Source organism: Engystomops pustulosus, chromosome 1 (assembly GCF_040894005.1).
Source record: "Engystomops pustulosus chromosome 1, aEngPut4.maternal, whole genome shotgun sequence".
Lineage (NCBI taxonomy): Eukaryota > Metazoa > Chordata > Amphibia > Anura > Leptodactylidae > Engystomops > Engystomops pustulosus.
Genome location: NC_092411.1, coordinates 237431314 through 237447434, shown reverse-complemented (window position 1 = coordinate 237447434; position 16121 = coordinate 237431314). Strand labels below are relative to the sequence as shown.

General features: G+C 40.6%; 1 protein-coding gene across 1 annotated transcript in view; it reads right to left on the bottom strand.

Moving 5' to 3' along the window:
* Positions 1 to 281: 281 nt before the first annotated feature.
* The window catches only part of SLC10A7 (solute carrier family 10 member 7), a 107496-nt gene continuing 91656 nt past the window's right edge, over positions 282 to 16121 (bottom strand). Inside the window, exons 11-12 of the mRNA XM_072121752.1 lie at positions 4595 to 4740; positions 282 to 525 (exon numbers count right to left, since the gene is read on the bottom strand). Of these exons, the coding sequence (XP_071977853.1) occupies positions 487 to 525; positions 4595 to 4740 (185 nt within the window). The 3' untranslated portion in view covers positions 282 to 486. The remainder of the gene's footprint in view (positions 526 to 4594; positions 4741 to 16121) is intronic.

The following is a 16121-nucleotide window of genomic DNA, read 5'->3' as shown; positions in this document are numbered from 1 at the left end:
ACTCAATGGACAAAGGTGATGCCTCATTTGCACTGCCCAGAGAAAACCATAAGAACCAAGTTCTGAAGATAATGGAGCAGTGTGGATTCTCTACTATCCGGTAGATTGCATAGAATATCAAAGTAAGATAAAAGGGTTGTGGTGTTACACGGTATCCGTCAGATGTGTTTGTACGTTTCTTGCTAAATAACAATTCCTGCCGGTATCCTCCGATACCTTCCCTAAAGATGTGTAAATTAATTTCACCCAACAAGTTTCTATTGAGATCTTTATTTCTCAAATAAAAAAAATACAAAGATGAGACAGGACATCAACATGGCTTCTTCTTCTACTATATGATCGACAAATGCATCCATAAGGCACTTGGTCAGGTTTTTATTTAAAAAAATAAAATATGCATTGAAGCAGACATTCCCAAACACAAGTCTCTTGGTATGATGTCAGTATGTACAATAATGTACAAATTTACACGGCTTTCTTGTGATGTTACAATGGGACCTTAGGCTGTCTTGTTAGCTTCAGGGCCTGGAACATAAAGACAAAATATTAGTTTCATAACACAGACATAAAGGGTAGCTCTTCAATATGCATTGACATTCTTTGGGTAAAAATCTTTCCCCTATGGCAGTGATGGCGAACCTTTTGGAGACAGAGTGCCCACGCTAACACCCCAAATCCACTTATATGTTGCAAAATGCCAATATGACAATTTAAGAAGTAACTTATCGATTCCTGCTGTATCACAGGTTTCAATCGTATTGGTGTCCTGAGTTCACCAATGCAATAGAAAGATGATGGAGACCTTTGGATTGTAGCTTCCCTCCAGGGTCCCCCAAAGAGGAAGAATCAGGGGACCCAGAGCAGGAGCTCCAAAGACAATCCATCTCTATCCACACCTTCTCTCTCCTCCTGTAGCCAAGGATGTTGCGTTAAAATAGCACTGAGCATGGCACATCCCGGGCTGTATTGGATCACAGGAGAAAGCCTTGAGTTCTATCTGGCAAACTATGTGTTGGGGTGAAGGCCTGGGTGCCCACAGGAAGGTCTCTGAGTGCCACCTCTGTCACCCGTGCCATAGGTTCGCCACCACAGCCCTATGGATTCTAACATTGTACATTTATTTATTAAGTATGTTAACTGCTTTATACGGTGTATACTGTACAAAAAGATTAAGAGTTGAATTTATCATTTATGAACAGCACTTGTCCCTCGTGATTCTTGTTCGATCCCGGCAACAACTTTGCAATTTCCAGTCAAGGTCAGTTGCTCACCAACCGAATGTCTATTTGACCGATTTTGAACTTTGTTTGGTCGGACACGAGTCCAGTCCAGTCCTAGTGTCGCATTTCCTGGCGTCCACGAAGCACACCAGCAGCCATCATCTTGATTCAGCACTCCCCAATTTACACGGCGGCTCTAAAGCCGGCACATGTGATGGGATTATTACGTGTGCCGGCTTCAGGGCCAGCATGTACAGTTGGGAGCACTGGAAGTGAGGAAAGGTGAGTATCTGGATAACACAAGGCCACTGACCAGATTTGGCCCAAGTGCCTTGTGTTTCACACCCATGATCTAGATAAGTCGAGATGTGTCAGATTTTCACATCCAATTTACAGCTTTGAGCTACATCTTTGAAACAAGTGATGGAAAAAACGACTGCACTAGGATTGCATTTTTTCCACACACCCACTGATATCAAAGAGAGATTCACACATGACTTGGCTCAATGTTGGATTTTTCTAAGAAAAGAACAGACCAACAGATTGTTTTGTTCGATTTTTGTCCTCTGTAGACTTGGACAGACTTCATATAAGAAAATCGTGGGCAGCGACCTGATGTGACCACAGGAGAAAAAGTATTTTTGTATGAACCAAGTTAGTACGAACAGTTTTTCTGTGTGTCCAAAAGTCAATAAACTACAAAGTATGGCCTTGGTAATGAGCAGAGATTGAAACCGCCCTTAAATACAGACAAGTCTCCCCACCCATTTTCTCAGACTACAGTGGTTTGTGAATCATGAATATCGAATATAGGAATTGACCACAACGAGTCACGGACTGACCACGGTAGTCTGATAGAGCCTTGACTGGTAGATGCGCTGGGCTTAGAAGTCTAAACATAAAAGTAGCACTTTTAATGACAATGTAACACAGTCTTTGCAATGTCAAATAAAGTGGTACTTTCTTGATAAAGTCTGGCATTAGTAAACATTCACTTCTTACAATTTATTTGCACAAAGACTTTCCCCACTTTGAGATTTCAGTCACACTACAGAAGTAGAAATGCAGCATCCAAAGGCTGTAAATATTTAACGTCAGTCCCACATTAACAGTCGGCATAGGTGTCATCGTTGTTTTCAAGAAGCCACAGGGGGGCAGAACAATATTCCAATATGACAGTGAGGAATTGTTCTGTGATTGAGTTAATTACTGCCGAATGGAAAATGGATTTCAAAACCCTCTCTTCTCTATAAAAGGAGAGGAAGGATTTAAACAGACACTTTACTTTTTCCACTGACTTTGAAAGCATCAAAAGACTTCGGAAAGAGTTCCTTTATTAAGTCAGACACCATGTTAGTTCAAGTGCGCGCCACTGTTTTATACAGAAAGACAGAAAAGAACCTTGTTCCCTCCATTTATTGTTGAAGTGGATTTCTACTTTATATAGTGACACATAATCGCTGAATAAAAGACTAAGGTAAAAAATAAAGACATTATTGCTATGGTTTTGTGACAAAGGGAAGGAGTGTGGCTATCAATGATCTCCTAAATACATATGTGTGCTTTGATAATGGTATAAGATAACTAACTACGACAATAAAATATTTTCATCAGTACAGGGCCAAAGTCATACAATTACCCTATCTAACTACACGTAACATCTCAGAAGATCATGTAGAGAAATGAGGAGAATATACACTGGGGAAAATGAGATGTGTCTAATAAAATTAGGACAATTTAATTACTTGAAGGAATGGAATTCCCTTGTATTGAATGGCATGTGGCTCCAGGGAAAAGTTTCATGGGCTAAATGTACAGCCACAGCACTAATGAATGAAAGTTTTGGTTAATTTGGAAACTTGGGAGAAATCATCACTTTAGATCTAAGAGAGAGAAACTTGGTGACAAAGTTACGGGCAAGAAACCCACAACAGTCACAATACTGTGGAAGAGACTGGAAGAAGAGAGAACTGATATCCCAGAAGAGCCATGTGATGGACCAGTGATGTCCTGTGGCACAGATGTGCAGAAGCCATTCAAAGCAAAGACCTGTGAACTTCCTACTGAATGTTATAAAGTTACAAGTCACCAATGTAATCAGAATCTTTCTCTGGGCTACAGTCATTGCTGTTCTTTAATTAAGGTCACCATGTAATTTGCTAAATTAAAGGTTTATGTTGATATAGTTTGGTCATTTTGTAAAACACTGTTGTAGTGGCATTGTGCACCCCTTACAAAAAAACAATCAATTGTTGATCAATGCAAAAAAAAAAAAAAAAAAAAAAATCAAGTGATCGTACATGGCTCTGATCTCCAGTGTACCTCATTAAGTAAAGCAGCTTCTCTGTGCTTTGTTTCTTCCCTTTCTCCTGCAGTTAGAAGTCTATCTGAAATCATTGAGAGCTCCATGCTAACACCGTATCTCCCTCAGTTCTTTGAGCTGATTAGACTCTTCAGATACTGTCTGTAAAGAGTTAATTTGTTATCGGTTCCTTATGAGATCAGCTGATCCTTGTCAGTGGAGTAGAGAGAGATGGAGCTGCTTTACAGAAATTGCTTACCCCTTCTCTGCCAAGGAAGTATCTCATACGTCCTCACAGGGTGGCACATAGAACTTTGAATTTGTGGCACCTAGAATCTCACTTATTTCTAGGTGTCAGGGAACCAGAGATATTCACGTTTAAAGAGAGAATTTCGGGTGCAAGTTTTATAAATTAAAATCACTTATATATAGTTCCCAGGCCCCTAGAAACACAAAGTTAAGATTCATATGAAAGATTCTGTTCTACAGAATCAGAAAGATTCGATCTACATAAGAAAGATTTGTACATAAGAAAGATTCGTTCTACACTATCCCACATAGACTCTCCCTTCCCTCTCGAATATGCAAGTGGACTGGTCAGATTCTCCTGCACTGATCTACTAAATAATTGAATTTCCCATTATTTAACAATCCCAGAACACAATTTCTTATAACTCTAAATTGTGTTGTTCTTCTGAAATGAAATAGACAACTGGGTGTTACCAAATTGGGGCGCGCCCCTATCAAAAATAGTCCAGTCATCATGGATAGAATGGAAAGACTGTTTCTGGAACAAACCTTCAGAAAATGAGAACAGTAACACCAAGCTGTCAATATTATATATATATTTATACATACACAAGGCTGAGCATCAAGAAAAGATTCTACAGCTTTTTAGTTTTCCATGAGATCTAGAAGTCCTGGAATATACATGTCAGGAGAGGTGATGGGTCTTCTTAAAGTATATGGTAAATCATACAACACTGCTTAAAATAGTTTGATCTGCTTCTGTAAATGAAATAGAAGAGCTAACATTTTGATAATGTGGCTACAAATACACAGTGTGCATTACCTTTTGTCTGGAAAGCATCCAGGATTTTATTGTTGGCACTAATACGCTCCCAAGCAGGATCTGAGCCGGGTGATAAATCAACAAGGGAACAGATATTAATGAGAGATGCTCATATCCCGCAAACACAATCTTCAGCATTGGAATACCTGGAGACAAGAGACAATTCTATTACTTATGTGAAAATGAACACTTACTACTTTTACCACACACTACATAAATCACACCACATCATTAGGTCACAGATCCGGGAGGTCTTACAGGGCAGTCTGCAAAACTTTGTGGAAGCTGCTTTTCTACTGGATTACACCACATCATGATATAATACATAAGAAACAAAAACTTTTCAACAGGATTAAAAATCAAACAGGATATTTCATTTCCCCCAAAATTTTGCCTTTAATTCTTCAACGTTCCCATCTGTAAAGAAGACATTTATGCTGCTTTTGGTATTCAATTTTGCAGTAAAGATTCTTTTAAGTTGTACAATAAAGTGTGTTTGTATTTATGACTATTATCTGGAGTGTAAACGCCAACTTTGGGATAAGTTTCTGTTCCTTGAAGAAGAGGACATTGACTATATGGACTAGCACTAGTAATGATTGATGCATGATGTGATACAATCTCACAACACTTTCCACATGACGGAGAAGTAGAGCACACATAGCCATGAATAAAAACCACTCCGGATAACACATTTCAGCAAATGCACAGCTCCGGGTTTTTTCATCTGGCTATCATTGGAGCAGTATAAATGAAGCAGACTAATTTTAATGCTCTAAAGGTAGGAAGTCTGAGTCACTATGGTTGACAGACTCCGACGAGACTTTATGAGATGGCATTTGACTTTATGGAAGTGAGCACGAGGCACGCATTTAGAGGAACTTTAGGCTGTCATACTGAAAAGTGTTTATAAAACATTAATCAAAAATGCCTCTTTAATACAATGCATTGTCTGGGAGATGTTAGGAGGCACACACTGCAAATGGATTCTTCTCTGACTAAAGTCATCTCTCTCCAAACAGATTCTCCCAATGCTAACGCGGTATACAGCACTGACAGAGCACTTCCCAGCACATTACTACCTGCTCGGAGCATTGGGGAAATCACTAATGTACGGCCTGCCATCTTTCCATGTCACACATGACACATTTGTCGAAAATTACTCAACAGAGTTTGACACCGTCGTATAATCCATAAGCAGGTCTTTCAGCTGACATCTGCCAAGTTAGGCCGTCAAGTGCTTATTTTCTTCTAACAAGACAGTACAAGAAATCTTTTATCTTACACTGAAAAGGGACTGGAACTTTCAGCTCATTTGTATCAGCTCCAAAGAAAGAACATTTCATGTGACATTAATGTTAGTGTCCCATTAACACATGGAGGGTTCCGCATGCCCCGGAAGAAGCTGCAAGGCGAAACCCAGGGTCGGACAGTGACTTGGCGTCCTCGTGGAAATTATATGCACAGTTTAACTTGTTTTTATGTGCGTAGAACCGATATTAAAATATTTGACTTTTTGGAACTGTCTACACTATGTCCTTGTGTATTTTCTCTGCATAGCGGAATTTACCACCAGGAGAATTTTGAGGACTAGGAGAATACTATAGCAGTTTCGTGTCTGAATGGTGCCTTATTTTCATCTGTTTTTGGTCTGATTGGTCTGTAAATATACCAAGGGATCCTAGGTGTGGAATAAGAACTCACATAAATCTGAAATAAGGATGAGAGACTAAGAAGTTATAGAGTTCCGGTCACACAATATAGTATACTTTTAACACATGGAAATAGATGTGGAAAATACCCAGAATCTTAATTTTATTTTTCAGACTAAGTTCTCATGCACACAAATGATAGGGGCACTGGCTTGGAAGTCCTGGGAAGGGAGGAGCCTCCTGCATGACATCAGCCAAGACTTGGTGGAGAATCAGCAAATGCAATAATGGCCTGTCCAGAGCCCCCAACCCAGATCATCCATGTGAAGCTACAGCTGAAAGCTGATGATGGTCCGCATGGTAAAGCCCAAGAGAAGAAATTGTCATAGAGTCAAGCCAGAAAAGCTAACACTCTAAATCTGAACCACATCTTAAGCTGAAAGTTGATGAAAGACAAAGACTGTCCCGAGAGCGGCGAGAGGAACAGGAAACACTGATGGATGCGAGAGAATCTCTGTGGTTAGAAAAAGAAATGAGAGCGTGACGGCATTATATGAAGCATTGCGGAGAACGCAACAAGAAACCTGAAGAACAGAAGCTCAAAGAGGAAAGGAGGCATGCTACTATGGATGAGAAGTGAAAAGAAAGAGAATGCCATGAAGTGTTAAGAAGTAGTGTGGCGACAAAATTGGGGGCTAGGTCACAGCCTCCTTAGAAGTCTATGGCTTCTCCTCACACCGTGACCTAGACAGGCGGTCGCCGTGCAAAGTATGTACAGGCAGTTACATACAAGATAAGGTCTGTAGGTAAGTTGAATTTGTATGTAAGTCGGAACTGTATATTTTAGCATTGTAATCGCAGCCAGAACTTTTTTGGTCTCTGTGACAATTGGATTTTAAAAATGTTGGGTTGTCATAAGAATCAGGATTAACAATAAATCTTCATTACAGACACATTTGATAACTGTTATAGCTGTTTATTGTAGCCTAGGACTAAAGTACAATAAATTACCAATATCCAGAGGTCCGTTTGTAACTAGTGGTCGTATGTAAGTTGAGTGTTCTTAAGTAGGGGACCGCCTGTATATGAGTAGTGCTTACTCTTCTGCTCTCCTGCACCCAGCCGTGTGCTCACCTGGTTTAGGGCCGGGCGAGCACATGTTCATCCTAAGAAGGTTGGGAACTATAATCTTACATAGTGATATGACCGACCCACTGAGCACACACTCCAGCCATAGAGCCACTGTGATAAAGCAGTCCACAGAAATAACATTCTATAGGAATACCTAGAGTTGTATCTACATGTACGACCGTCACGTGTGAACGTTAGGGAAACCGCCTCCTTCTGATCCAATGGAACACATAAAGATGAGTCACTGACCTAGGAGTCGGATATCTTGTTATATGTTTATAATAAACTGGTGTCATTCTTTTAAAGCACTACAGGTACAGCATTTCCAATTCTCCAAGTACATGTGTATAGTGAATACGAATCAAAGTCATAATGCATTTCCACCACAACGGTACAAAAATGCACTTAGAATATGAAGCACAGCAAACATATGATCACTGTGGTAAATCACTTGCCTCAGCGGTGACATTTGCATTTATAGCATGTAACCACAAGGGCCAGTGACTTACTGCAGGAACTCCTTACTACAACATTAGCACCGCAGGACGGGCAGGAACCCCCAGGACAACCAAGGGCTATTGAGAAGTTCTTGTAGCACATGAATTTCAGAGATGTCATGGGCCCTAGAGCAGAGTCAGGCTACTGAAGTAGAGTCCGTTTTATACTACACCCCTTACCCTACCCTACTTACCCCTTAGATGCAATGGTCAAAAGTGCCTATAGCATCTCAGTGGCTAAAAAGATGGTGGGAGCTCTCTCGGTCATTGCCCGATTACATGTTATACTATTGTTGGGGACTCATGGGTGTCTATGGCAGTCCATGGCATAAAAAATGCCCCATGTCTTCCATCAGCCATCAGTGTCTAATAGGTTTAGTTTTCAAATAAGTATTGTAGTGCATCAGATCAATGATAATTAAGGTTTTTAATGTCCTGAACATTTTCACAGTTTACATGACAAAACAAAAAGAAGTGCTGTAAAAGAAGCAGTCAAAACAGCCTACATGGTTAGGATAAAATTGTAAGGACCAGAAAATAAAAAGTATACATCGTACTGAGGCTAAATCCATATCATAGTTATCAGAAGAAAAGCAGAGATAATGGAGTACAAACATAAATCAAAACAGCAAACCAATTGGTCATGGGCTGTCACTGGACCATGATACAATGTCATATACTAATGTCCACCACAGGTCCCGAGCTCCGGCCACACAGAGTGCCAGAATGGTTGAAGAGGGTGTGCGAAGTGAGCTACCTGTCTATTTATATCTATTTATATAGATCTATCCTGCTAATTAAAGGTCAATTATATGAAAAAGGTTTAAATAAAAAGCAGAACCTCAACATTCATCAAAGAAAACAATTTATTCAATAAATTGTATGCATCTCGAAATTGTGATATTAAAAACTGCATCCTATACAGCAAAAAATAAGCCCTCCTATGGATACCTTATAAAAAAGGCATGGGAAACAAAAAGAAGATGAATTCTGCATCACGAGGGCCAAAACTGGCTGCAGCTGTAAGGGGGGTAAAGTTCTATTAACAATGAGCGATGGGATGAATCCTTCCACTAACATCTCAATACACCGAGCCTGGGGTTGTGACATTCACTAAGGCACATTTAACAGCCTTCATGTATAAACATGTATGTCTGGAAGCACTGGTTCTTTAAAGAGCTACAAAAGAGGTGGGAAAGTATGTAACGTCTCCATCTCCAGATGCTCCCGGATATGCCCCAGCGAGGGAGGTTAATGCCATTAACAATATCCTCTTAGCAGGTTGTTTATTCTATTCTTTTTAAGTACACACGCATGTCACAGAGACATATGAGCGGCCTGTCATTAAAAGTAGCAATCGGGCTTTGAGTGTCTCTCCCCATTATGCGCATTTCTTGGAAGACACAAACCAAATAAATAATTGGAGAGGTACGGCCCAGAAATGACAATTGTTATTCATGCGTCTCTTTGTTGGGAGCTGAGATTGAAAGATGTACACTTCAAGTGAAAGCATATCTCTGGGGCGAGATCCTTCAGTTCAAACGTGGTAAACAACTGTTGTTTCTCTGATGCTCACTTTAGTACTGCTGGAGGCAAAGTTTCTAAATATTAATAAAATCCTACTGCTAGCAGTATGTACAGATGAATAGGAGGCATCAGGAAGTAAAGCCTTTGGTGACATTTCTGGACACATCTGAGAAACGCTGGAATCAAAGGATTTATATGCTGGGTGTAAGACGGAGGTAACACTGCGACTTTCTTTCTTTCTTTATGGAATGCCGGCTATGGAAAGCATCCAGGCTCCTTCCTATGCCTCATCACTTGGAAACTTGTAATTTACCTCCATATATTTCGATTATATTCTTGTATAAACACACAGTACACACTGTAGCTACGAAGTAGTAATATAATAGCGAGGTAGAGCCTGCACTTTGCTACGTCCTGAAGGGTTTCTATAGCACAAAAGCAATATATTCCTGAAATAGCACAGAAAAATGTGCTATACTACAAGTATATTGACTAATATGCTAATGAAGGATCCCGCTACAATGAGCCTGGAACACTTGCTTCAAAGTCTCTAAAATTAGTTGTCCTAACAAGCCACCCATCAACTATGGATTCATTATATAGTGGTCCTTCAAGTTACCGTAAGATACAATATCTACAGTATGATTCATTGACACTTTCTATGCCACCATTTGCATTCCAGCTTTCCTGTAACTGGATATAAAAAAAACAGACAATAAATGCACTACAATTAAAGAAGAGCAACTGAATGACTTAAGTATTCAGTACCGCCGTCTACCCGTGATACGTGTACCATCATAATCTTTATATAAAGCCATCATATTCCATTGCGCTTTACAAATCATAGGTGACAAATTAAAAAGTACAAACTGTCATATGGGACAATAGGAGTGAGTGCAAAGAAGTCATTAAAATATAATTGTGTCATTTAACTTACCTTGCACCCTGACAGAATCCTGTTCTGAGTCCCAGGTTTGTTTTGGTTTGGATGCAATTAAAAATAGAACATGTGAATTGTCTGTGCTGCTCACTCCTCACCTCTCACCCCCCCCCCACCTGTGTGCTCCTATACAACTCCTCCCTCCTGCTCCTTCATTCACACAAGGACAGAGCTTACAGCGTGGGGAGATGACATCAGTGGGGGAGGGAGGAGCTGTATTGTGTTGTGCTATACAGTATTACAAGCTATTGAAAAATTAAACTATTGATTTAAAACCCTGCTTTAGGCAGGATTTATTGGTAATGGTCAGAGCCATTCAGGGACTATGAACGTAAGCATGCAAATGCCATAATCTAGTTGGAAAAAAAAAAAATCCTATACAGTGCCTTGCGAAAAGTATGCCTTTTGCCACATTTCAGGCTTCAAACAAATATATCAAAATTTAATTTTTTTGGGTAAAGAATCAACAAGTGGGACACAATTCTGAAGTGAATGAAATTTATTGGATATTTTAGACTATTATAAAAAATAATAGACTGAGAAGAGGGGCGTGGAAGATTATTCAGCCCTGTTAAGTTAATACAGCTGTAAGCGATTACAGCTGTAAGTCCCTTGAGGGTGCTGTCACACGTCGCGTTTACCGCATGCGTTTAAAAACGCATTGCAATAGCTGGAGAGTGATTTGCCTAATTAAACAGCTGCTAACACCTGTGTTTACAAAACGCAACCGTTAACGCATTGTTAACGCATGCGTTAACATCGCGGTTAACGCATGCGTTAACATCGCGGTTAACGCATGCGATTGTTAACGCATTGTTAACGCATGCGTTAACATCGCGGTTAACGCATGCGTTTTGTAAACACAAGTGTTAAGAGGTGTTTAATTAGGCAAATCACTCTCCAGCTATTCCAATGCGTTTTTTAACGCATGCGGTAAACGCGACGTGTGACCGCACCCTGAGGTATCAGGCCTCTATCAGTTTTGCACATTGGGAGACTGAAATTCTTGCCCATTCTTCCTTGGAAAACAGCTTGAGCTCAGCGAGGTTGGATGAAGCTTTTGTGAACAGCAGTTTTCAACTCCTTTCACAGATTCTCGATAGGATTCAGGTCTGGACTTTGACTTGGCCATTCTAACACCTAGATACGTTTAGTTGTGAACCTTCTATTGTAGATTTCACTTTATGTTTGGGATCATTATCTTGTTGGAAAAAAAATCTTGGTCCCAGTTTCGGGTCTTTTGCAGACTCCAACAGGTTTTCTTCCAGACTGGTCCTGTATTTGGCTCCATCCATCTTCCCATCAATCTTAACCATCTTCCCTGTCCCTGAAGAAAAGCCCAAACCATGATGCTGCCACCACCATGTGTGACAGTGGGGATGCTGTATTCAGTGTGATGAGCTGTGTTGCTTTTACGTCAAACATATTGGGGCAGATATATTAAGCTGTCTGAAAGTCAGAATATTCCTAGTTGCCCATGGCTACCTACCACAGCCCAGCTTTCATTTTACCAGTGCTCATGAATATTTTGAAGGGGAGCTGTGATTGGTTTCCATGGGCAACTAGGAATATTCTGACTTTCAGACCACTTGATAAATCTGCCCCATTGTTTGGCATTGAGGCCAAAAAGTTGGATTTTGGTTTCATCTGACCAGAGCACATTCTTCCACAGGTTTGCTGTCACCTGTTGCATATCTTTGAGAAATGGCTTTCTTCTTGCCACTCTTCCATAAAGGCCAGATTTGTGCAGTGTACTACTGATCGTTGTCCTATGGACAGACTCTCCTACCTCAGCTTCAGATCTCTGCAGTTCATCCAGAGTGCTAATGGGCCTCTTGGCTGCACCTCTGAGCAGTCTTCTCCTTGTTTGAGATGAAAGTTTAGAGGTCTTATTAGATTTGCAATGTTTACTCCTTCCATTTCAGTATGATCACTTACACAGTGCTCCTTGGGATGATAAAGTTTGCAAAATCCTTTGTATCCAAATCTGGCTTTAAACATCTCTAGAACAGTATCAGGGACCTGCCTGGTGTGTTCCTTGGTCTTCATGATGCAGAAGCCTGAGACTATTGCAGTACAGTTGTATTTATACAGAGACTTGATCACACTCAGATGGTTTTTATTTATCATCCTCAGTCATTTAGGCCAACATTGGATGATTCAGGGTGCAAGCACACACAGCTGAAGAGAGATTTGCCTAATTTAACAGCTGTTAACACTTTCATTTACAAAAAGCAAATATTAACATTGTGTTAACATCACATTAACAGTTGCGTCTTATAAACGCAAATGTTAACAGCTGTTTAGTTAGGCAAATCTCTCTCCAGCTGGTGGAATGCGCTTTGAAACGCGTGCGTTCGATGCAACGTGTGATTGCACCCTCAGAGATCTTCACTGAACTTCTGGAATAAGTTTGCTGTGCTGAAAGTGAAGGGGCTGAATAATATTGCACGCCCTGATTCTCACGTTATTTTTTCTTACAAAATTATTAAATATCGAAAACAATTTGTACCACTTATTATAGATTCTTCACCAGAAAATTACAATTTTATATCTTTAAGTTTGAAGCCTGAAATGGGGCAAAAGGTAGTAAAGGGGCCAAATACTTTCTCAAGGCACTGTATAATAATAAAATAAGCATTCAGCCATCTGTGTCTATTGAACCTATGGTTCATGCACAGACATAATGAATTGTGTTTTAAGATTCCATCTGCTCCAGGATCCTTCCTCCATGCCCACATGCTCCAGTCCCTCCTTCTCCCTTCCCATGGGCTTGTTGTTGCCATCCATTGTGGAAGTCAACTCACCGCAGCACGTGTTTCCAGCGGTTGCACAGTGAACTCGCTCCCCCTGTCTTGCGCACCAAGATGTCTCCACTCTCAGTGCGCATGCGTTGTGCTGGGCGGTTGCTAAGCAGGGAGGCTGCAGGACTCACTCAGGCGATTCTGGCAAGGAGCTAGGTAAGCTACATAGAAGGATTTTATTGAAACTGTACTCTTCTGAAATGTAACAAAAGCAACTATGGAATCTTCATGTAATGGCCTCTGGGAACCTGTCCTTGGTGAAAACTGGGCATCCTGCTGGCAGGCTCCCTTCAATGGGCAAAGTTAACCTCTCATTTTACTTAAGATGTCAGTTAAAATGTTAAAACTTCACAAGCCTAAAGAGTTCATATAATAAACATCAAAGTAAGTGTATAAAATAAGTGAGGTTAGCACTTTTTACCATATAACCTAGTGTTTTTGTATTGGCTCATCAACATATAATATTTTAATAAGTTGTTTGTAGTGCTATATAGTGATAGACTACCTGGTTTATTCCTAATGGCATAGTCTTTGATTTATTGACAGTAATGCACAAATACAGGGAAGCTGGGACAGGTGATGGCACCAGGGGAGCCTGGCAGGAGTTCTCATTACTGTAGTTCAGAAAAGGTTTTAACTGGAGAGACAGTGTAACAATGCAAAGTATTTCTTCTGTGTGGGTTTTTTTTTTTTTTTATAAAAAAAGGTGATAATATAAGGTTATATATGCCATTTTTATGACCCTTTGAAAAAGAAATCGTTACCAAAAAAAAAAAAAAAATGTAAATGATTCTGAACAGTTAAAGCTACCTAAATATCGATCTCTCTTATAGGGTACATGGCAGAATGAGGGGTGCAGGGCTTTCTGTAAGATTATCAGAACTCAAGTGTCATCTTCCATTTTCCTTTGTAAATTATAATGGAATAAAACTTGCCATTGGCATGTACTTTCCAGCATACTGCATCTCCATGGGGGATTCGGCAGAGTCATGTCATAGCAAGTATGAAAGAACAATCTGAAAGCTAAGTAACGAGGTATATTACCTCCATAGAGTCCTGAATACAGCACATATGTGACTTAGCCGGACGGCAGTGATACAGCTTTCCATTAAACACTTTTCCACCATGCTTTTATTTTGATTGCAATTATAACATGTTACATTTCCACTAATCTACATGAGCAAATTTATATCAAAGACTCCATTATGGAGTGAATTTTTTTCTTTTTTGTTTCTAAAGCGTTCAAGAGATAGTACACGGCTTTCTCGAGGTATTCTCGATCATCCTGAATGAACTCCAAATGGCTTCCTGCCGGGTATTCCAGCAGGATTACAAGAAGCTATAGCTCAATGTCATTTTCAATGTGGAGCTTCATAATTAAAGGTCAAATAGTCACTTCATATGCAATCAATCAATAGAAGAAAAGTACTAATATCAAGTACTAATCAATCAATGGCAAAGGTACTAATAAAAGAAATGAATCAAGCGAGGGTGTGCATGTTTATTCCTCCTCTTTCTGTCTTTTATACAAACCAGCATTTACATGACAGCAATAATGGCTTTACTGAGCTGCAGTCGTATGTACTGTGGGCAGCTCTACCAGATCTCCTGCAATATATTCTTGATTTATTAGTCTATCCCCAGTGGACCTGTATACATCTCAATGAAGACATGCGCTTCCACTCAAACGCTTGCAATTGGCAATAACCATCACCTGGTTTGCACGTAGTTCACAGTAAAAGCTGTAAAATGGCGCAAATAGGGTTTTTTGTCAATTCTTTTACATGTGGATTTTTCCATCTTGCCAAAACATGTCACAGATATTAAAAGATGCCACTAGGAAGTACAATTGCCCTACAGATAAAGGGCACATTCACATGGCCGTCTGCGGGGACGTACATGCGGCCGCAAATTTGCGGCCGCATGTGCGTCCCCATAGACGGCAATAGCGGCGCGGCGCAGATGCGGTGCCACACATGTGTGGCACCGATCCGGCCCGCACACCGCAAAAAGATAGAGCATGCTCTATCTTTTGGCGTGTGTGCGGCCGTGCGCCGCTATTCTCTATGGAGGGAGGAGGGGCCGCCTCCTCCTCCTCTCCAGCACACGGCGGTATGCCCGCACGGCGGGCATACCGCTGTGTGAATGTACCCTACTCTCATACAGCTCTGTACACAGAAAAAGGATCGTTTAGGTTTTGAGTATCTTGATACTATACTAAGTATTTGTATCAAATTCAAAATTCTGGTATCGGAACTCTAATACGCACACTGTCAGCAGTATAGGGAGGTCACACTGACAGCCCCATCCTATACTGTAACAGGGGCTCATATCACCTGTCATAGCAGTTCATGAATAAAGCGCTCATACTAAGCACCCAGGCTGCAGGAAGATCCTGACATCACATGGATTCCTGCAGCAGAGAAGATGCAATGTGAATCGTTACTGCATGTATGCGTATACAGATCACTGATAATAGTGATGCTATGAGATGTTAGATCACTATTATATGTGACCTATATATAGGAATAGCAGGGAACACATATGGTCAGAATTCCCTGCTAAATGGTGCTTTAAAACTGTAATTAAAAAACAAAAAAATTCAAGTAATAAGGTAAAAAAAATTAAAGTTACTCTCCCTTTCCCCACAAAACAAAAGAACATTTAATTTTAAAAAACTGCAAGTTTATACAACAAAGCAACTAGGAATGGATTGATCTGGGGCACCTGTTGGGTCAGTCGTAGTCTGGTCTGGGAAGGTTGGCGCTACCAGTCGTAGTCTGGTCTGGGAAGGTTGGCGCTACCAGTCGTAGTCTGGTCTGGGAAGGTTGGCGCTACCAGTCGTAGTCTGGTCTGGGAAGGTTGGCGCTACCAGTCGTAGTCTGGTCTGGGAAGGTTGGCGCTACCAGTCGTAGTCTGGTCTGGAAAGGTTGGCGCTACCAGTCATAGTCTGGTCTGGAAAGGTTGGCGCTACCA